We start from the raw sequence: 22,785 nt of genomic DNA on the forward strand, positions 1-22,785 counted from the left end.
TAGGACCAGCTGACACAGACGATGGAGGGCAGTGCTGGCGAGAACTCCATTCCACTGGGAGGAGAGGGGGTGGTTTGGATGAATGGAAGAAGCAACTGCCCTAAAGGGGCAGCCGGCCCCTCCCACCGGCTGAGGGCTGAGAGGGGCCGTGGTGTTGGCTGGACACGCACAGCACTAAAAAAGGGCGTGGCCCTGCAGCAATAACAGCTGAGAGGAATGGAGGGAGGAGCGGCGCTTGAAATGGCCTTCATTCTGCAGTGGGGCAGGGGGTGGCTGGCACAGGTGGAAGGACAGTGCCCAGGAGGCCTTCTCCCTGCAGGGGGGTTGAGAACGGTTGAGGGTGTGGAGACCAGCAGCTGGCAGCAGACATATAAGACAGCTTCTCCAGGGAGGCTGAGCTCATGATTTAGGGGCACCCAGCATCAGTCTCCTACTCAGCCTCTCCAATGCCCCCCCATCACCCCGAGACCTCCCCCGCTAGGCCGAGGTGTCTAGTCCCACGTCTCCATAGAAGCCAGGAATCCCTCTTCTGTTGAAATGTGGCAACCTCTGGGCTCTGACCCTGCCGCTATTCTATCCTGCCTCGAATAACTTTGTGGGTGAGGGAAGATGTGAGTTGGATTGGTAAGGAGCTTCCAGGAAAGACTGTGACCATGGTTTTGGGCCACTGGCAACATGATCACCTGCCTCTTTCTCCTGGGCCACTGAATCTTGGTCTTAAGTCTATGTGTTTTCCTAGCACCTGAGTGATAAGGGACTATAAACGCTGGGATCTGCAGGGGGCCAGTAAAACACCTAGGGTTAGACCAGCAGATGGAACAGGAGGTCGTAAGAGGTTACTGTAAACTGTACCACTTGTTTTCCCTTGCCTAAGGCTAAACTGTTTCCCCAGCCCCAACTTTCAGCCACCTTACAGACTAAGGAGAAAGAGTAACTTGTTTGTAAAACAACAGGAGAAACATGCATTAATAAATACAGGGCTGAAGGGAAAGGCAAGAAAAGGCTACATGTATGATTGTGGGTATCGCTGGGAATGTCTACAGGGGTCAGGAAGAGGAATTGGGGAAAAGCAGAGAAAGACAGACAGAAATGTAATTAGCTTCAACATGAGAGAGAGAGTGAGACAGAGAGAGAATAGAAGAGAAGTAAAGGGCGGGGGGTCAAGTATACACAAGAAGAAGAGAGAAACAGAAGCCAGCTTTAAGTAGGAAGAATCCTGATGGAGAGAAGGGACGTGTGGTTTAAAATGGCCAAACTACCAAGAAAAATACTGTATATTGTTCTTGATACTTCTTTAGACTCAGTTCTTCTAGAACTTAATGCCTAAAACAGGTTGTCTCACTTGACCAGCACATGTGCTTCTTTAACCAGTGGGCACCGCATAACTCGCTGTGTCTCCTCCTTTGCTGGGCTGCCCACAAGCTCAGGGCCATTTTCAGCGCTCAACTGCAGAAACTTTCCTTCCCATGCCTCTCTATAAATCCGATTTCTCTTGAAATCTCAGTTTGTACTGTCCCGTGATTTAAGCGATGATTTTATTTTAAGTGGCCTAAAGTCATTTTTGGAAGTAGACTGGGCATAAATCCTAAATATAGAAATGAAGCTAAAGTGGATTAGGGTAAAAAGAAGTGAAAAGTCAGAGGGGGCAGAATGAAGGAAGGAGGGAAAGGGGGGAAAGGAGAGAAAGTGGAAGCCGAGGGGAGCAAGGCAAGGGGAGTGCGGAAAGCAGCAGTCTTTGGCGGTGACAGGTGGTAGCTTTTGGACAGTGAACGCGACACGGACCGAAGGGTGGAGCTCTCTCCTCCACTTCTAGGTACTGCTTCTTTCTGCAGGAGCCCAGCTCTGGCCTACTTCTCTGCTCTCCCCTGGCCTTTCTTCTCCCAGATTGTCCTAGCCTTAGCCCAGACCACCCCGGACTTACAGGGAGGGTTAAGTCATCCACTCCCCGTCCCCTCCCAGGTCTAGCTCCACAGACTGTCCTTGGAGAATCTCTGCAGTCCCTGTTTGCAGGTGGGTTTCAGAGGTAAGAAAGCGTTACCTGTGGCTCACCTGCTCCCATCATTTTTAAATGAAACCTCCCCCAGACCACTTGAGTGAGGCACACGGCTTTGTTCTGGGACACAAGGAAAGGAGACAGATAATGGACAGCCATGGAGGAACCAAACTTACAAGGGACTTTCCAGGGAGGGCAGTAAAAATACCTCACCCCTGCACAGGCGCGAGCGCGCGCGCGCGCGCGCGCGCACACACACATGCACGCACGCACGCACACACACACACACACACACACACTGTAGACAAGATGCTCCACAATTACCAGATAGGCCTGTGGGACACGAGAGAAAGGAAGAAGGTGGTTGGTGGTGGTTTGGGGATGTGTGTGCGTGGAGAAGTGGGTATGTGTGATGATACAGAGAAAGGGTCATCATGGGTTACTGTCGTGGCTTTCCTCTGTGTCCACGCTCACCGGAGGGAGGCCTCCATTGTCATTGAGCCGCTTGGCCCTGTAGGTCTCATAGTGGATGTTGTGTGTCACTTCCTTGAGGTCCTGGAGGTGGGTCCTGAAGGACACAGGGTGAGAAGAGACAGGGATGTGATTAGGGGCGGGAGGAGGAAGAGGGGACCCATGTCTGAGGTCCACACATCACGTCCATGGCCTGGACCCACTCCAAAGAGCCAATGATACCTCTTGAGCCCCTTTTCCTTCGAGTCGGGAGCTGGGACTGGAGCAGAAAGCTCTGTCAGAGAGACCTGGGGACTGAGGAAGTGGATCTGAACAGACGGCCTCCATACCCCAAATAATTAAACCTGCCATCTGACGGGAGGGGTGCATCTTACCTGATGACAAAGTCTCGAAGCAGGGCAAACTCACAGTGGTTGAGGTTTTCCACTGTGAACAGAAAAAAAAAAAACAAACAGGTGGTCATTTCACTAATGCAGCAACACCAGCAGGTGAATTTCTGTTCAGGTCATAGAGGCATTTAGGAAGGAACCACGGGTCAGGCTATGGTCACCCTTTCAGAGGTGTGCTCATCTTGGCACTTCAGTGCACTGGATTTTACTCATTGAACAAGTATTCATTAAGTAGCTACAGGGGCACAATACTACTCTAGACTCTGTGGAATAAGCACTATTATATTTCCCATTTTATAGAAAAGGAAACTAATACACAGGGAGTCTAAGCAACCTGCCAAAGGCCTAAGACACAATTCCTATCTCTAAGGAGCTTATAATCTGATTGGAAGACAGTAACACACATAGAAAATAACTGTGCCATCTTAAAAAGGTCATGATGGCTTGATAAATTTAATTCAACATAGACTGAGTGCCTACTATTTGCAAATCACTTGCCAAAGACTGTGGAAGCAGAAGAGGATTAAGTCACAAACCCTCTTGTCTCACAATCTAATGGGTAGGACAGATATTCTCATAATTCAAGGCAGATGATGAGAAAATGCTATTTTTAAAAAAATCCCAACAAAGGGTCATAGAAAAATGAGAGACAACACGATATAATGGGATGAACTTGGGTTTGGAATCAAAATATCTGGGTCTAAAATCCAAGTTTCACCACTAACAAGTCACGTGATCTTGGACAGGACACTTAACCTGTCTGAGACTCAAGTACCTCAGCACTTGATGTTCTGAGAACAGCCACGCCTACCGTGCTCCCTTCTGAGGGGTATCACAATGCATGTGATCAACTGAAGCGATTCTCTGAGAACTTTCAGAATCATTGTGACCTTCTCAAGGTCACAACGTTCCTAATAAAATGAAAATGGCAACATCTGAACAACCCTTCAGGAGTTTTTCAGATCATGCCCCCTTTCATGTGAAAACCTTTCTCTGGTTTTTCCGATCCTTATTAATCTCTCCATGTTCTGAACTCCTTTGACCCTCGAGCTAGTGCCTCCCGGTCAGGTGCTAAATCCATCTTTTATTGCTTCCTGCCTGTGAGCCTCATCTTCCCAATTCGACTGTAAGCCCCTTACGGCAGGGTCTGGCTGACATTCATTTTATATCTTACATCCTAGGACTGTGCCTTGACCTATAGATGCTTAATAAATAAGCAAAATTGGCCAGCGGCCAGTTCTTCAAGAAGATGCACTGAATTACCTTCAATGATCCCCCAGGGAGTTTTTCTGCCGAGGACCCGCTTGCCATTCACTTGGTACTCCTTGTCACTTCCCACTACGGCGAAAGGCATGCTCTCCTGCTGACAAACCAGACACACGTGCATGTCATCCTCCTACCATCTGGGCCTCCAAGGGCAGGATGGAGTACGGTCCTGGGCCTCTAGCCTTGAACTGCACATTTCTGAAGCTCATTCAGTGATCCCACTGATGGCAAGGGCAAGGCTCTTGTCTCTTAAAAAGAGAACTGGACTGGGAGTCCGAGGGCCTGGGTCCAACCCCGATGGCTCCCCTACCTAGCTGGTTAACCTCAGCAAGTCAGCTTTCCTACAACTGGAGAATGCTTCATGCTCTTCAGCACTTTATCAGGTTTGGTTTGATTTGGAACAACTCTGGGAGATAGCCAGGAAAGACAGACCTCTTAAACGACACCTACACAACTGACTGCCAAAGTAACTGAAGCTTTACACTGTCTCCCCCACTGGCAGAGGCCCACACCCGCTGACCTTCCAGAGCTCAAAGGCTGCTTTCTGATGTGCGTTGGCCCCCCTGCTCCACCAGGTGTCTGTTCCCAAATCCTTTTGCCTGGTGTGTACTTGTTGTTGCAATTGGATAAATTAACTATTACATAAGCTGAGGACATATCAGTGGGGAGAGTTGTTTCTCTGAAAACTAAGTTGAATGTTTCAGAAAGACTCCATAAAGGTGAGTTGCTTTTGCATTCAGAGCCGACTTACCTTCAAAGAAGAGGGCTTGTCTCTCTATGAAAAGAATGTTTAATGAATGTATTAAAACACTTAAGATTTATATTAAAACATTTATTTTAAAACATTTAAGATTAATATGTTTCATTTTTAAAATAATTTCTTCACTTCAATTGATTTTTTCAATTAACTGACCAACTACCTGTCTCAACTACATCAGGTAAGGGGCTTCTACCAGGCTACCACACTTGATGAAGAAGGAGACCAAAGCAAATGAGTGATTTGTCCCAGGTTACAGTGGTTAATGGAAAAGCTCAGACTAGAACTCAGGATTCTGATGTAGAATCACGGAATAGTAGAAGTTTAGAATTGAGAGGGATCTTAGAAATCACATAGTTCCGTGGTTTCCAAGCCAGGTTTCATGAAGCCTTAAGATTCCCAGGAGAAGGACTTCCCTGGTGGCGCAGTGGTTAAGAATCCGACTGTCAATGCAGGGGACACGAGTTTGATCACTGGTCTGGGAGGATCCCACATGCCGCAGAGCAACTAAGCCCATGCGCCACTAGAGCCCGCGCACCACAACTACTGAAGCCCACGCACCTAGAGCCCATGCTCCACAACAAGAGAAGCCACCGCAATGAGAAGCCTGCGCACCGCAACAAAGAGTAGCCTCCGCTCGCCACAACTAGATAAAGCCCGCGCACAGCAACGAAGACCCAACACAGCCAGAAAAAAAAAAATTCCCAGGAAATACCCTAGGGGCTGCTCAGAAGGTAGGGCTGTGCCTGTGTCACTTAGCCAAAGCAGCTCTATTTTCATGTTTTACATATTGGAGTCTGTCTGACATTTAATTTTTTTTAAGGGTTCTTCTAGGGGAAGAAAAAAAAAAGAGCCTATAAGCCTCTGAATTTTATAGAAGGGGAAACTGAGGCAGAGCTCTGCTAGAGTATAGATACTTTGGACCCCAGCCTGAAGCTTTTCCTGCCTGTGCCCTTCCATCACCCCATACCTTGGTTTTACTTGGCCCTGTGGGGGAACGAGAGGCTTCTGTGTGGTCTGGGGATGGACAGGAGCACTGGCTTTCTGGGTGCAGGGTTCACAGTCCTGGCCAGCACCCCAAGTCCTCATCCTCTCCCATGACACTTCTGGTCTGGGTCAGGCAAGGTGGGGCAGGGAGTATGGAAAGGGAAAAGCCGGTTGAAAAACAGAAGTGGTACATGATACACATCCCGGGGGGACTAAGGCGGGCATCCGTGTGATGAACAGAGTCCCAGGCACCTACCCGGATTTTGTCATTCTCTGTCTTGTCCTCCAAATCCTCATCAAATTCCTTCTGGGGGTAGAATTCAATGCCATTTACTTCAAGCTCCTTTCGAACCTAGAGGTGGGGAGGAGAAGCATGGTAATGGGAGAGAGGGCTATGTGTGCGTGTGCATGCATGTGCAAGTGTGTGCATGCTGAAGTCAGAGGGATTAATGCAGTCTTTGATAATCCAGTTGTCTCTGAACTCTGAGGCCCTGGGCAGCAGGAGGATCCTGAACATATGGGAGACCCAATCCTACAATTACCATAGCCCACCCCAGCCTGTGATGAGGAAGAGTCTGGGGGTATAGCTTGTTTATCTTAGGGTAAGATTAAGATTCAGACAAGCAGTACAGCTGGGAACAGATTCCACATGGGCAGCGCTCATGCCATACTTGTTATATTCCTGTTTGCAGGGAAGAGAGGTGCATCGTCCCCAGCCCCAGCCTCTCTGTTTATCCTCTTTCAAAGCTCGGCTTAAGTCTCCTCCTCCAGGAAGCCACCCAGTATCTTTTCAGTAATCTACTTGACTGTAAGTTTCTTAAAGGCAGCAACTGTCTTTATACTTCTTCTGCATCTCCCCAACCCCGTCACCTTTGTGTCCGACACAGGATAGAGCTTATGGAAAATAACAATAAGGACGAGCAGGCAGTTGATTAATTAGTCCTTCAAGCAGCCTAACAGTGAGGAGGGGTTTCTCATGTTCATGGTGATTTATGTGTTCAGAGGTCTTTGCAGGTAAGTTTGGAGGGCAGGAAAAAGGCTAGAGTTGCACTAACTTCTCTTCACTGTCGGTCCCCAGATACCACCAGCCCAGCCTCGTTAATGGTTGAGTAGGGGCTGGGTGGGAAGCGGGGTAGAGGGTGGATATAATAATGAAGGATAGGAGAGGGCTTGGACCAGAAGAGGGGAAGGCAAGGATGGGGACAGGAAAAGGAGGAGGGGGCCTTCTCACCCTTTGCTTGAATTCAGACTTCTCCTCCAGGGTCATGGTGTCAGCCTTCGCGATGACAGGGATGATGTTTACAACTTTACTGAGGTGTTTCATGAACTCCAGATCGAGAGGTCGCAAGCTGGGGCCCAGAGAAGGCAGGGTGTCAGAGCCACCGTGCCCTCCCCCACTCAGCCACGGCCACCATCCCAGGGGCACCCTTGCGACAGGAGGACTGGGCTGGGAACTGGCTGAGGCCAAGAGGCTGCTCCCTTTCCTATCCGACACACATCCACCCTCTCAATGTGCAGGAGAGACCCCGACTCTCTACCCACACATGGTCCACCATCTCTCTTTCTCTTCCTTGGCTCCCATGCACATCCTGCCTTCTTTAAGCCCCACTCGAACCACGCCCTCATGACATCTTTTCTGACCTGAAATTTCTTTCTCCTGGGAACAGCTGTGGACTGCTGCCCCTACCCAAACGTCCTTGTGTCACGGTTACACGTGTGTGTCTATTCTGCCTACAAGACAGCACTTTTTGACAGGCCTCCTCCCAGCCCCCAGTTAGTCCTGCAGGGGTCCATCTGGGGGCCTGACCCCTCCCCCATCTGCAGGGCCAGCTTCCTCTGGACTCTGGGGCCCCAATCTGGCTCTAGGTTGCAGTCTAGGGGACTCATTCAGTCACGCTATCTGCCGGCTTGCTCTGACCTTGGGTCCAGGTTCTAGGCAGGGATAACGCAAACTTTTTGTCGAGTTCCTGAGCGCCTCCTTTGAAAACCTGCTGAATATCTGATTCCTCCAAAATTGGGGGCCTGCCTTGCTTGTGCCATCTTCTCAAGAACTGAACTAAGCTGGGCTTAGTGATAAATTACGAGACACCCGCCCTCTGCTCGCCTACCTGGATTGCTCCATTTTTTCCTGGTACTCCCTATCATGTAGCCCCGCCTGATACTCAACAACCAGAGCCCCCAGCATGCTCTGCTCATTGCCAGCCTTCATCTCTAGACACCTGGCTCCCCATGCTGAGCTGGCCGCCCTCCAAATGCCTACAGCTGGGTCCCCACCCCGCAAACACCAGCCCCAATCCAGTAGCCCAGCCCCTCCCCATGTCACCCTTTATACTGCCCCCGACCCCAGGCTTGTGCAAAGCAGGTATCTCTTGAACAAATGAGGAGCATTTTGCGCACATAAACCAACTTCTGTCTGCCGGCACAGTCGTGCTGTGGTGCTAGAACAGCAATGGGCAGCGTAGGGTCTGATGTTGGTCAGCTTCACCCTCCTGGCAAGAAACTCTGGGGAATCACCGGACTGTAACCATACTGGGGCCCATCTGGCCCTCCCCAGCTGAGTCCACGTAACGGTTACCCACTACAGGTTGGGCAAGATGATGCCAACTAAAGCCAGGCCCAGCAATGGGGGTGGGACTGGTACATACGAGTGTCCCGTCGGGGAGATGAAGTAGAGACAGCAGTGGACACGTGTGTCAGGGATGCGTTTCTTCCGGGCTATGTTCACCTCCTCCTTCAGGAATTTCTCATATTGTTCATTGATGTATTTCTCAATGGGCTCCCAGCTGGGGGGTGGGAAGAAAGCAGATGGATGTCCCAGAAGGACAGGACCTGGGAGCTCACCTTAGACATGGTCAGGTAGCAGTCCCCTCACGTCCATCTCATGTCCTACCTCCCCTGGTGGGTCTAGGTTACCTGCTGACTATTCTCCCTCTGCCTCCCATGGATGGCTTTCCTTGTGAGCAAGGGGAGAGCTCCCCTGGGGACCTAGCTCTCTGCCTGGGCTAAGGGAACCTGCAGAACCCCATTCCACTCCCGACAGCAGCACACACTTTCCCCACATCCATTACTTATTAGCTGGGCAGCTCTGGGGAAATCTCTGCCCCTCTCTGAAGCTGTTTTCTCATAAGTAAAAAGAGCGTAACAATAGGTGCCTGGCGAGATTCATATAAGAATCAGAAAGAACAGGTATAGTATTTAACAGAGCAATGGCACATAGAAAGTACTCAGTCATGGCAACAATTCATTGATAACAATGAATAATAACCCTTCTCTGTCCAGGAGTGTGTGTATAGCCAGAAAAGAAGGCAACCAGCCACTTCTCTAAGATCAATGCAGCCAGTTCCTAGGTGTGCTGCTGAGGGTCCTGTCTGTCTGGGGCAGACCCCAGTTCCCTCAGAGGCACAACTGTCACCACCCCTGTCTGGGAGCAAACTTCTGCCTGGAACCTTCTGTAAAGTGGGGAATGTCACTTGCCATCTGGTTCTACAAGGATTAAGTCATTAGTCACTGCAGTCGCTGACCTACAATATACCCTGAAAGGAATTCAGAACAAAGAACAGGATAAGGCTCTCTGCACTTTGGGAAAACAGGCCCTTAGATAGTTCTATTTCAGAAAAAAAAAATTTTATGGGCCCAAATCCTTGCACCTTCCCCTACTTAGAAAAGCACTAAAATCTTAACTGAGATATCTGATCCTCGTGATGAGCCTTTTGCTGAGATGTTTGCTTGACTCTCCGTATCCCCCAGCCAGAAGTCACACATATATTGCCTCTCGCCCACCTCTTCAGAGCAGGTCCTCAGAACCATCTGAGAGTCTGTCTCCCAGGCTACAGTCCTCAGTGAGACAGTGAATGAAACCCAACTCACAGCTCTTACGTTGTGCTTTTTTTTCACAGTCGACCCTTCCGTCTATGTCTGGGCAGTGTATTTCACCCCTTCTTGGCTGGACGCTGACTGCAGCTTTACTCTGTGGATTCCCAGAGGCAAAGATTCTCCATGGAAACTCCCCTTCCTCTTGTTTTCCACCCATCCTCTCTTTGTCCAGGGCTACAACATCTGGCTCTCAGGCCAAGCTCCCTGCCACAGCCTTCAGGTCAGCCTGGATTTGCACCCCAGTTCCCCTTGCTCTGCCTCTCCTGCCTATTATGACAGATCCACTCCCGTCTCCAGCCAATCCCTCGGCTGACATTCCCTCTATACTGTCCCGCTCCACCCCCATACCTGGGCCCCATGTGGACCTCTTGCCTCTTGACAAAGCCCCTCCCCTCTTTCAGCAAGTCTTCCCGCTTAACCCCTCAGCAGGGAGGGCGCAGACGGTTCTCAGTGTGAATGAATCTGCGCCACATTCAGTATCTGCCTTGCAGAGTCTTTAGGGTGGAAAATCTCACAGGCAGACATACCAGTTTTCATTGTTGATCTGGTCTCCAAAGCCTGGCGTGTCGATGACAGTCAGCTTCATTTTGACACCGCCTTCCTCTATCACTGAGGAGTGAACAGAAAAGGCACCAGGATGCCGCAGAGCAACTAAGCCCGTGCGCCACAACTACTGAGCCCACGTGCCACAACTATTGAAGTCCGCGTGCTTAGAGCCCGTGCTCTGCACCAAGAGAGGCCCCCACAAGAAGCCTGCGCACCGCAACAAAGAGTAGCCCCCGTTCGCCGCAACGAGAGGAGGCCCGTGTACAGCAACAAAGACCCAACGCAGCCAAATATAAATAAATAAATAAATAAATTTCTTTTAAAAAGGTACCAGGGAGGTCACTCCTCCAGCTGACACCAGGTGCCCCTACCAGCCGGGGGGGACCTGGGCTCCTTCCTTCTGCAGGACTGATTATTGGAAAAGTCGAGTTCAGGGTCTTCAACACCTTTGTCCATGCTGTTCCCTGTGCCTGAAATGCCCTCCTTACCCCTTCTGCCTGTCTAAATCCACCCAGCCTTTGTCATCCAGCTCAGATCCTACTTCATTCCTTTCTAATTCCCTCACCCCCTTTCCTGGACTTACAGTCTAAGGAGTTGGCTCCCTCATGTTTAGGGCTTAATTCTATTCTGTCTTGAGGTTGCCTTTCATCTCATTCCCCAAGAAGCCCCATTCTTTCCCTTTCCTGGCAGAGGCTCCTCTGAACAATGCCCATCGGGGTCCCTGCCTGGTCCCCACCGTGCCCGATAGCTTTGATCTCCACTGTCTTGGGAATCTTCTCTTCCCGGTTCCAGCTGGAGGCCTTGCGGCTCACTTGGGATTTGAAGAGGGTGTTGACTAGCGTCGACTTGCCCAGTCCACTCTGACCTGCAGCAAGAAAGGAGGAGGATGAGAAAGCAGGGAGACCCCATGCCCACCCGCCGAGTCTAGTATCTCTCCCCTGAGCTTACAGAATTCTAGAGCTGTGATCCAGGCCCTTGACTGACAGCTCACTGGGGAGGCAAGGGGCTGAGTAGGGAAAGCGGGTGGGTGGGAACGGTTTCCTACTTACTGGTGAAGGACCTGGGGGAATGTTAGTTGGATTCCACATTCTCTCCTTCTGGAGCCCCAGGACCACTGGGAAAGGAACAACCTCTGCATTTGTCTCGTGTAGTGGTTTTCGGTTTGGTTTTGTTTTTGCTTGACCTAAGTTTTTAATATTTAATCATACTAAAAGTAAAGACAGAATTACTTGGCATACTGACACTGCAGTTCTGCAGAAGATTTCATTCCAAGGGAGAGTTCCGCACTAAAAAATATTTGAAAACCACTGGTCTGAGCAGTGCTTCTCAAACATGCACAAGAATCACACTGGCAAGCCTGGCAACTAATGAGCGGCACTGGCATCCCCTGGATGCTTGTAGGAAGTGAGGTATCCCAGGCCCCACCCCAGCCCTATGAATCAGAATCTGCATTTTAACAGGACTTCAAATGAATCAAATGGGCAATAAAGTCTGAGGTGTGCTGGTCTAGAGCATTCCTGTCATATATTAGGAAATGGGCCCGGCAGGGGGCTGGAGCCTAAGGTTCTAGACTCAACTGTGCTTCTTCCCTGAAGCCTTGGACTAGCCATGTTTGCTCCTCTGGGCCTTAGTTTCTCTTTACTGATAGGACGGTGGGGAGGGAGGGAACTGGATGAGACCAGGGATGGCAAATAAGGTACATTTCTCAATCCAACTGATCAACTGGCAGTAGCCACCTGCCTAATATGTTTAAAAGGCTACCTCTGGGCTCGGTACTGACCGCACGCAGTGACTGACCCGTGACAAATGCCACAGGCACTACCGGGGAGAGAAGTGGCCCAGCTTGCTAGAACTGGCGGTAGAGTGGTGAACAAGACATCATCCTCACCCTCAAGGAGCCATTTGGTGTGAGGGAGGCAAAACATAAGCGGACAATGCCAAAGGGAATCTAATCCAGTCTCTCTGGGATCAAGGAGGACTTCTACGAAGAAGCAATAACTAAGCTAAAACCTAAGAATGACTTCAAATGACCCATGAGAAGCTGGGAGGGGGGGTTCTAGAGAGAGCGAACAGCATACACAAAGGCTAAGAGGTAGGAAAGAGCATGGCAAGTCCAGGAGAACTGTTCCTTGTAAGTGAGCAGTCGAATGCTACATGGGAAGTGGTAAGAGATGAGTGGAGAGGTAGTACCAGGCCAAGCTAGGAATTTAAACCCTTAAACTTATGAAAGATTTTAAGTAGGATGTGTGACTTGAGTTTTGCAGGGTGGAAAAATTATTCGGTCACTGGTGGACAATGGATTGAAGGAGACAGGAGACAGAGAACCAGGAGAAAAAGAAGTTCGCACCAGAAAGTAAATCAACTCATGTCACCAAGCACAATGTTTAGTTTAGCCGATGTTTTTTACAGCAAGACTTTCCAGATGATTTACACTCTGGCCTAGCTCCTTATGTCTGAGCAGCACTGAGTCAGGTGGCCCTGGTAATTCAGGGGAGAGATCCACTCAGCCTAGGGTGGTAGCAGTGGAGATGGAGAGAGGTGGACAGACTTGAGAGATATTTACCAGGTAAAATTGACCGTATTTGATGATTGACTGGATTGGGGGATAAAGGAGGAGGAAAGAAGGATGATGCCCAGATCCCAGTTTCAGCAACAGAGAGAATATCTCACTGAGATCAGGCAAAGGCCCCTCTCTGCTCTTACATTCTGTGACCCAGTGACCCTACTTAGTGACCAGTGTCCTGGAAATTCTCTCTAAGCTTGAAAGCACACAAAAGATCAGAAAGAAGACCACCTTTCATCCGATCCTCCCCCAGCTCTTGAAGGCAGGGGAGGACACTGGTGATGCCCCCCGTGTGCCACACACACGAAGGCAACTTGAGCACAGCTGCAAGGCTGCCTGTGTACAGCCAGGTGGTGATGGGGCCACAATGACCACCCACCCACAGCTCCCACCCTTGGATCGGCCAGCCTGAGGGGAGAAAGGGGTCAGGCCTTTGTGATCAGCACAGTGAGATCTTTCCTCCGAGAAGGAGCTCATTCTAGAGAAGCCAGGGCTGAGGCCGTCCTCGAGAAAGAATCGGGATCCTGGGTGCTGCCCGCCACCAGGGCCTCCAGGGAACCCACGGCCTCCATACCAACGACCATGATGTTGAAGTCAAAACCAGTCTTCATGGTCTTCTTGCGCATCTGCTCGATGATGCTGTCGATGCCAATGTAGCCCAGCAGGTTGGGGTTGATGCTGACGGGCTTCATGGGCACTGCCGGCTTAGGCCTGGGCTCAGGCACCAGCTCTGACATGGCTGTGTCCGTCCTGGTCTCCGGGAGCCCTGAAAAGCCAAGGTGGGAGGGGTGGGCTAGAGGAAAGCAGAGGTCACATGGAAAGCACAGTATTATTCTCTGGATACAGAACCATACAGAGTTGGGCCTGGAAGGGACCTTACATGTCATCCAGTACAGGTCTCTCATCTCACAGATGAGGAGACTGAGGCCTGGGGGGGAAGGGCTTGCCTAAGAACACAGAGCAAGTCAGATGCAAAATCTAGACCAGTACCCAGACCCTCCAGTTGCTGGGGCACTTTCATATGCATCTTGCTGCTCCAAAGAACCACATCTGTGTCTCTAACCCAGGGGTTTCTCCACCTTGGCACTATTGACATTTTAGGCCAGATAATTATTGCAGGGAGCTGTCCTGTGCATTGTACAATGTTTAGTGACATCCCTGGCCTCTACTAGATGCAGGTAGTAGCCCCCTCAGTTTAATGCCCCAAAATATTTCCAGACAGTGACAAATGTCTCCTGGGGACAACAGTGCCCCAGCTGAGAACCACTAATCTACGAGATGTCTGGGGTTATTCCGACCTGAGTCCTGCCTCCCCCAGAAAAAGGGCGAAGACCTTTTAGGATACTGGACCTAACATCTGTTGACTGCCTGTCACTGATCCAGTTGCTTGTCTTTTAGAAGCACATGGGGAGACTTCCCTGGTGGTCCAGTGGCTAAGACTCTATGCTCCCATTGCAGGGGGCCCAGGTTAGATCCCTAGTCAGGAAACTAGATCCCACATGCCACAACTAAGTGTTCACATGCCGCAACTAAAGATCCCACACACCGCAACCAAGACCCGGCAGCCAAGTAAATAAATAAATAAATATTTTTTTTAAAAAAAAGAGGAAGTACATAGGGCTACCCCATCTCTGCAGAGTGAGCATCACTCCTGTCTCCCAGCCTCCGTGTCCCCTCTGTTCCACAAGCACTGCTGCAAAGTAAGGAGGTCTGTGCCCTGAGGTGCCCCAGACACCCTCAGAGCCTTAGTTTTGAGTCTGAGGGGGAATAAGTCTCCCCTTTTGACTGTTGGGGAGAGGATGAGACGCAAGTAGGGGCCATCACTGACCTAAGATGACATGACACAATGTGTTCTTGGGATGGTGGGTGGCAAAAGAAAAGGGAGGCTGAAATCACAGCCCTTCCCCAGTGGAGAAAGGAAAACATCCCTCTGGGTCTGGCAGATCATGGGTATATTCACATACAAGAGAAATCTGTGTGTTTCCTCATCAGGCCACTGTCCACCAGGGTGGGTTTCAGGATACAGCAACTCCACTTCCCTCCCCGTAAAACGGGGGTGTGTGGTGACGTGGAAAGAGCCTGGCTCTGCTGCTTGCCAGCTTTGTGGACTTGGGCAAACCACCCCCCCTTCCCATGCGCCTGCTTCCTCCTCTGTAAACTGGTTAGGATCGCGATTAAGGCTGTAGTGACCACTGCACACGAGGTATATGCCTAGAAGCGCCTGCACAGCGCCTCACTGTTCCAGACCCTCTTGCTCCTGTCCCTTTCAAGTTCACAGCCTGTCAGGAGGGGAAATGAAGTGGTGCATGTGAAAGCACTTGTTAAAGGGAGGTGCCCCAGATACTAATTACACAGCACAGTTACTGGACTCCACGCTCTCCAAAGGCCCTCCTCCAGCTCTGCCATTCTAAAATCCTATGGTTCATGGTTACCACCCTGCAGAGTCTCAGGCTCACAGAGAGAACTGATGGAGCAGCAGATGGGAAAGAGGGTGAGGGGACAGGAGTACCTCCCTCCCCCACCCCAAAACCCAGCCAGGAGTCTGTTCTTGTACCCCTACCACCTGGTCCTTCCACTGGTCCTGGCAAGACTCTCTCTCAATTGGAAACCATTCTTTCCTTGTCACTCCCAAACACAGCCAAATCTGACAAAGTCTCAGGACCTCCCCAGGGCCTGGCGTGGCTCCCTCCTGCTTCCCAGGAAGCTGTTGCTAGCCAGGCGGCCCCAGAAGGCAGCAAGATTGGCTCAGCCCTGCAGCAGCTCTCAGCAGCCTGGCCTCCACTTCCACTCTGCACATGGCTCCCGGACCCAACTCAGCACACCTGCACTGGGGGCCAATGTCCCATTTTCCCTGCCCAGCTGCTCACACGGCTGGCCCCATTCATCTCCCTCATGCCTCTACAGCCAGCCCATTTGGTCTCCACAATCTGTGTTGTGAGATAGATCCATCGGTGTGTATGTGTGTGTCGGGCAGGCAGGGACTTACCTCATTTTACAGACCTGGAAAGTGAGTCTAGTATTTATTTATGGGAGTTTTTGTAAGTATTTTTATAAAGTGTGTGTCCTCACCATGGCCTGCTCAGCCCTGGTCTGTCAACTGCAGCATCTTCAAAGATCATTCCCAAAAAGACAGACCCTGGTTGCAAGAAGGGGCCGGCCTACCAGATTCCCAGGCAACTTCTAGGGGCTACAGCAGGCCCGCTGCAGGTCCAGAACGGGAGCAGATCTCACCTTCATTCTTCTATCAAGCACCTACGAGCACCCATAGAGCTCCTGCTGGCAAGCTGCCTCTCCCAACCACATGGCAATTACAACCACCCATCAGCCACAATTACTGCAAACCTGTGGTGGGTCACTGTGTCACAGCCTTTGCTGGAAGACCCTTTGCCCACTCCAGCCCCTAGCTAACTCGGACTCTTTTTTCACCATTCAGCCCAAGGGCTACCCCTCAGGAAAGCCTCTGCTTTCCCATCTCGTGTGGATGCCCCTCTTCTGTGCTGCCTCGGCCCCCTGACTAACTTTCTAGTCATCACATTCATGCATTCACTCACTCCATCCCATCCATCCCATCCAGGCCTTTCCACATGCTGTCAAATGGGAGACTACTCCAGCCAAACTTTAGATTAAATGCCAAGGACACTTTTGGACCCCAGACAAGGTCCTTGCCCCCAAGGGCCCACTGTTTGGTGAGGGTGCCTGACAAGTACATAAAGCCCTCCAGGGCACAGGACAAATGCAGCTCTGGAGCTGAATTCTGTAGCTCCATCCTCTGCCCTTACAGCTCCCCTGGTCCTGCCATGCCAACTCCAGATGGCCCATACTTGACTCCCAGCTGGATGACCCCTGTGAGCCTCAGTGTTCTCAGGAAAATAGGTACAGTACCTACCTTGCTGGGTTGCTATGAAGCTTATACAAAAGCATGGACATAAATTACCTGGCACTGAACATATGCCAGTTCCCACCCTTCTTCAGGGCAGGAGCCACGTCTTATTGATTTCTGTGCCCCAATGAACCTAGTATAACAAGACACTCAGCAATGAATGAATGAATGAATGCATGCATGCAAGCCTCACTGCAAGGCACATGTTACTTCAGAGCCATCACTTTTCTCCTCCCTCAGATGCTGCTCCCTTGGCAGAGCAGCTGACCTCCACCCAGCAAATGGCTCTTGTGTGGGCCACAGTCACGGAGGTAGACTCTGTTATGAGACTTTCTCCTTCCCCTGCAACAGGGATTGGAGGGGGGCTCCCCAAGGGTGGGCAGTAGCTCAGGATGGGGTCACAGCAGGATGTAACTCAAATATGCCATCCTGCCTAAGTGGTTCTTGGGGCTCCTCTTAAGCTCCCAGCTCTCTCAGGGCCCCTGGAGAGGAGGGGATCTGTCTGCAGCACCCCCTGCCAGGAGCCACCTGCCCATCAGTGCTCCAGGAAGAGACACTGTCCACCCCACTCAGCTCTAGCTTAGTCCCCACAGAAACAGCACCTCCCACCATCCCCGTGCCAAGCAAGGACCCTGGTGCTTTCTTTTACAGGCAAATGAATGGCTTTGTCTTTGTCTGGCCCAGGGACCCCACCCCTCTGTAGGGAAGGTGGCAGCAGGGGGAGGGGACCTTTCCAGAATAGCACCTTCCTCCCTGGCTTAGTGGGGATCCAGGGGATGGGGAGGCTCTTCCATGGGGAGCTGCAGATCTTCCCCAGCCCCCAGCCCCTAGCAGCCTTCAAAACACCACCCCCACCCGCAGAGGCAATTCCAGTCCACCCCAGCTCCAGCCCCCGGCTCTCAGAAAAGGAATCACAAAAGATATCTTAGTACTTTCCCATTCACAGAAGCAAAGGGCCCTGGGATACCCCTGCCTCCATCCCAGTCCTCTGGAGGCCAACGAGTTCCCTTGGAGACCACCAGCTGGTGCCTGTCTCAATGTGCGCCTGTGGGGGGGGGGAGGGGTCTACGTGTCAGCGCACAGGTCTCTTGTCTGGCTGTAGGTGGTCCTGATACCTGTGCGTGGTGTGCATGTGCGTGCACTTCTTGGTGTGCTCCAGTGTGGAGCTTTCTGTGCGCATCTGGGTGCCTCCTCGCTTCCTCAGGGCTCTCTGTATCTCTCCGCGTTTCCATACGTGCATTTCTCCGGGCTTGTACATCTTGGGGTGTGTGCCACCGTGTGTGCGTGTGTCCGTGCGTATGTCACCGCGCATGGGTTCCTCAGTGCATCAACCCTCCCCGGGTAGCATCTCCAGCCGGGCTTTGGGGGCCGCAGCCTCCCCCCGGCGCGCGCCGGTGGCCGCGCCGGCCTTCCTACCTTTGGACATGAATCCTCCTTTGTCTCCGTTCCTCCGGGAAGATGCTCAGGGCGCGGGGCTGCAAGGCTGAGCTGGACGCGGGCTCCTCCTGGGCCGAGCAGACCCTGCAGACGGGCCTCGCCCCTCTGCGTTCTCCGCCCACCCGCCCGGCCCGCGGCCCGGCAGCGCCGTCCCCGCGCCCCGCGCTGCCGCGCCAGCCCGGGACTTCGACTCGCCTGGCTCGGCGCAGCGCTGCCCCTGCCCGCTTGCACCGATGCCGATGCCGCCGCCGCCGCCGCCGCCGCCGCTGCCACCCGCACCACGTGACCCGCCCGCCCCGCCGAGGGCCCCTCCCCCTCCCCCTCCCTCGGCGTCCTCGCCCGCACCGTGTCCCCTCCCGCCCGCACACGGGAGCGGGCACCCAGGGCCGGTTGCGGGCCGCCGGGGAGGCGCGCGGGGGCGCTGTGCCTGCAGGCTCGAGGTGCCGGGCCGGGCATGGTTCCCGCATCCCAGTCCCGGTCCCTCCCCCTCGATCCTGCTGCCGGCCTGTTACCCTCTAGGCCGGGGCGGGGCGGGAAGGGCAGGGGACCTGTGGGAGCGGCGGGAGGCGGTGAGCGCGCGAGAGTCACGCGGTGGCTGGGATGCTGGGCTGGTTCAACGCGGTTCTGCCCGGACGCGGGTGACTGTAGAACCCTGCGTGATTCAGGAGCCCGGATTCCAGGCCTGCCTCTGGGTTGATGAGCCCTGTGACCTTGAGCTAGTCAGGAACTTTCCTGAGCCTCAATTTACCCGTCAGAAAAATCATCCTTGCATTCAATCAACTTGAATGGACAGCATATTGCCAGGCCTTGAGGGGACAGGAATGAGGATCATCATTTCTGCCCTCAAAGAGCTCTGGGTCTGGTGGGTCAAGACAGAAAGCTGGACTGTCCTAATGCAGGGGGTGGGGTATGCACAGGGTACTGTGGGTGCAGGGAGGTGGGCACCCACCGGGTACTGTGGGTGCAGGGGTGAGGGCCCTTGGTGGGGGCCAAGATGGAAAGGCAAATATAGGTGCGAGGGAAGAAGGGAAAGCAGTCTATGGAGAGACCCAGAGGCGAGAGCTGCATGGTGCTGGGGACAACAGAGCTCCTGGGTGCACCAAAGCAGGGAAAAGTCCAGACAGGGATATAGAGTTAAGAGGCTGGAGAAGTCCAAAGCCTTGGAAGCCAGGCTAAGGAGCTGGACTTATCAAAGAAGATAACAGTGGGTCACCAACAGCTGTTCAGCAGAAAGTGCTGCCATGAAATATATGAGTCCCTGTGGCAGCTGTGTGGAGGGGCAGGGGGTGGCCTCACAGGGACAGGGGGATGGAGAGGAGGGGAGAGACAGCCAAAGACTGAGGAGGTTGATCAACAGAGTTGGAATTAGACTGGATGGGATGAAGGAGAGAGAAAGATGAGGAAGAGGAGGATACCCAGGTCTCTGGTATGGTGCCTGCAGCTGAGGGAGTGAGATCAGGGAGGGCAGAAGTCAGGAAGAAAGGGCCTACTTCTAGATATGCCCGGGAGTTGTCTGGGTAGAGGGGTCCGGCAGGCCACTGGCTGTCTACACCTGCATTTTGAGAGAGAGGGCTGGGCTGAAGATGGAGGGAGAGCTGAGGTCCCGTAGGGAGGAGGGAAGACCAGAGCCTGGGTGGGCTCCCCCAGGCTGAGTGTGCAGAGGGCAATGAGAAGGGGGCTGACAACCCCCAACGCCAATTAAGCCACTGGACTGGATGCTTTCCAAGCATCTGCCAGACCCAGAATCTCTGAGCCTTTGAAATGTTGGGAATGAGACTGCCCAAAGTAGAATTCCAAGATCTGGGTTCCCATTAGCTTACTGCCATCAACCAGCTGTGTGACTTTAGGCATGTCACCACCTCTCTAAGACCAAATGAACTTCTAGCCCTTGTGTTGACCTGTTTTTACTTCTATGTAGGACTTCCAACCTACAAGTCCCCAACTCACCTTTCAGGACTAAAGGGCTGGGGGTAGGGGACTGAGAAAAAATTCCAGGTGAGGCACCTTTTAAGCAACAGCCATCTTCCTGAAAGGCCGACTGGGGATGATTTAGAAAGTCTTGGGTGAGATCACTATTCACATCTAGAGGAGCCTGGCAGTGTCGACTGTTAGACAAATCACCACTTACTGAAGTGCTGGTCTTTGTTTTCATGTAGGTGGTTTGCTTTTCAAGCTGGACTCACCTATAGATCACCTGATTATTTCAGCTCTTCAGGGAACAAAGAAACAATCATGGAAGATGCTAAAGGACAGACTCAGCATAATTGCTCTCCCACAAATTACCCCTGTAAACCCTCCTTCTGATGGCTTCCCTCAACCTGATCTCTGACTGGCGGGGTGGGACCCAGTTCAGGGTGCATCCCCTGTGTTCTGCCACTCAACCCCATTCCCTTTTCTCCCAGCTCATTCAACTCTGACTTTAAAGTCCCCCAGATTTATCCAAGCATAATCCAGCTCCAGGCTCATACACCCCCAGCAGTCCAGCGCATCCCCAGCCCAGCTCTTCGCATTTACCTTTGGTTTCTCTGGCCAGGCCCAGCATGGTGATCTCTGTGACCCGGTCTGTGGCAGCATCTGTTGTAGCATGGTCCAGGGCTGCATCTGTGCTTCTGCTTGGCATTGATGGGTCGGTGATACTGTCTGATCTAGTCAGCTTAATGACACTGTCCAGTGCGGTCTCACCAGTGACTGGGTCTGGGGTGACTGACACAACTGAATGCATGGCTGTGCCCAGCCTGCTTGTATCCAAAACAAGAGAATCTGTAGTCATGTCCAGCTTGGCTATATTCGCCCTAACCAACACCATGGCTGTGTCCAGCTTGACTGGATCTGGTGCTGCCATTTCCCTGGCTGTACCCTTTGTGGTTGTATCTGGCTTGGCTGTGCCTGCTGTAGTTATGACTTTGCCCAACTTTTCTGGGTCTGGGATCACCACATCCATGACCATGCATGGCTTGGTTGTGCCTGCTTTAGCCAAGTCCATGGCAGAGCCCAGTTTGCTATCCAGATGAGGGAACTCAGTGCTTGTGTCCAGTCTAGATGTGTTTGGTGTAGCCAAGTTGACAGCCAAGCCAGGCCTATTGGTGGCCATTGTGGATAAATGTCTGGATGTGCCTGGCCTCGCTGTATCCAGAGCAGCCAAATCCATGGCCGTCGCAGGCCCTGTGGCAAGGATGGCCCTTTGGAGATGCAGCCGGGGTCTCTGAATACCCCTGGACCGGGGCTTGCCTCTTCCTGGAGAAGCTCTGGTAGGCACATGGGCGGTCATTGGGACAGGGTGTCTCTGACCCACCAAGCCTGGCCCTGCAGGACCTGGTGGACCCTGAGCTAACCGGGATTGGAAAGGCAGGGTCAGGCATGAGCTCACCAGGGGCTTCTCCACCGCAGACATCCTGCTGGGCTTGGCCAGACCTGGGCGACCTGGGTCCTCGGAGTGGACCCTGTCCCCTGGCACTAGGGTCACAGATGGTGAGTCAGGAGAAGGCAGCCTCCCTCCTCTGTAGGTGGCAGCCTCCCTGCCCGGGGTAGACACCTGTTCCCAGTGAGAAGGTAGGGGGCCCAAGGGCCATGCCTGGCTGTGCTGGCGGACTGTTAGGGAGATGGAGCTGAGCTTCCTGGGTGCCAGGCTCCTGCCAGTCTCCTGTGGGGGCACACTCCATGCCCTAGCTCCGAGGCCTGGTCGGCCGGAAGCCTGTGGGCTGTGGCTCTGGGGGAAAGCATCAAGACGGATGGTCTTCTTGAGAACAGGGATGAGAGGCGACACCCCTCCAGGGAGCTTTGAGGGGCGGGCAGGGCGCCCCAGTAGGTGACTGCGGGAGAAGGAGGTTCCAGCGCCTGGGGCTCCATGAGGCTGCATCGCAAAATAGCGGTCCACCCAGCTCTTTTGTCTTCCCCTGATCAATAGAGAAAAGGGGCCAAGCAGGGGTGAGGTGCTCGAGCCTGCAGGTGCTGGCCTTCCCCCTCCTGACTAGCAGCTAGCACTCCTCTGAAGAGGCCTTGTTTGGGGGACTGTCAAGTCCTCAGTGGAGAACACATGTCCCTTCCTACAGCCCTCCTACAGCCCCCACCTGCTACATGCCTACACACCTCACACACATGGTCCCTCACACACACACACCTACCGAGATACCAGGTGAATGTGGAAGAATGTTCCAGCAATGGGTGGAATCCAATGAGCAGGCTGCCCCGGCATGAGGAAACCTCTCCCTTTGCAGGCCTGAGTGTGGCCCCTCTCTGGCCAACTCCATGGAGGTCACATATACATGTTCAGGAGCCCCAGTGGAGGGCAGTGATTATTGGAAGCTTATCTGCTTCTTCCAGAAGGGGCCAGAGGACTCTGAGTTCCCACACACAGCAGCCAAAATAGGAGTTCAGGCGCCCAGGTAGGAGACCAAGAGATGACCAGTTTGGCTTGGGAACAGAGTCTGCGCCTGGGGCTCCTGCCCGGAATCAGGAAAGAGCCCTGGGCTGGCCTGCTGCTGGAGCTGAAATCAGAGCCAGAATTGGAGCTGAAGAGGGCCCTGGATGAGGTGAGGCTTGGGAAGTAGAGAAGTAATGAGCATTCACAGGGTACTTGTCCAGTGAACAAGCCACAGTATCTGCCCTGGGGGGACCGGCCATCCC

General features: G+C 52.7%; 2 protein-coding genes across 2 annotated transcripts; both read right to left on the minus strand.

Moving 5' to 3' along the window:
- Positions 1–247: 247 nt before the first annotated feature.
- LOC308624669 (neuronal-specific septin-3) lies at positions 248–13,598 on the minus strand (the record flags this gene model as incomplete). The annotated part of the gene is made up of 10 exons (XM_081248150.1): positions 13,420–13,598; positions 11,019–11,147; positions 10,264–10,345; positions 8,509–8,646; positions 7,095–7,212; positions 6,120–6,215; positions 4,117–4,213; positions 2,839–2,890; positions 2,468–2,561; positions 248–313 (listed from the first exon to the last, which is right to left on the minus strand). The coding sequence occupies exons 1-10, from the start codon at positions 13,580–13,582 to the stop codon at positions 248–250; spliced, it is 1,035 nt and encodes a 344-aa protein (XP_081104276.1). The 5' UTR covers positions 13,583–13,598.
- A 4,067-nt stretch (positions 13,599–17,665) lies between these two features.
- Positions 17,666–22,018, minus strand: LOC308625753 (uncharacterized protein; the record flags this gene model as incomplete). The annotated part of the gene is made up of 3 exons (XM_081250241.1): positions 17,666–17,770; positions 18,142–18,710; positions 20,677–22,018. The coding sequence occupies 3 exons, from the start codon at positions 22,016–22,018 to the stop codon at positions 17,666–17,668; spliced, it is 2,016 nt and encodes a 671-aa protein (XP_081106367.1).
- Between the last annotated feature and the right edge of the window lie 767 nt (positions 22,019–22,785).

This window comes from Mesoplodon bidens, assembly GCF_964165515.1.
Source record: "Mesoplodon bidens genome assembly, chromosome: 11".
In the NCBI taxonomy this organism is placed as follows: Eukaryota; Metazoa; Chordata; class Mammalia; order Artiodactyla; family Ziphiidae; genus Mesoplodon; species Mesoplodon bidens.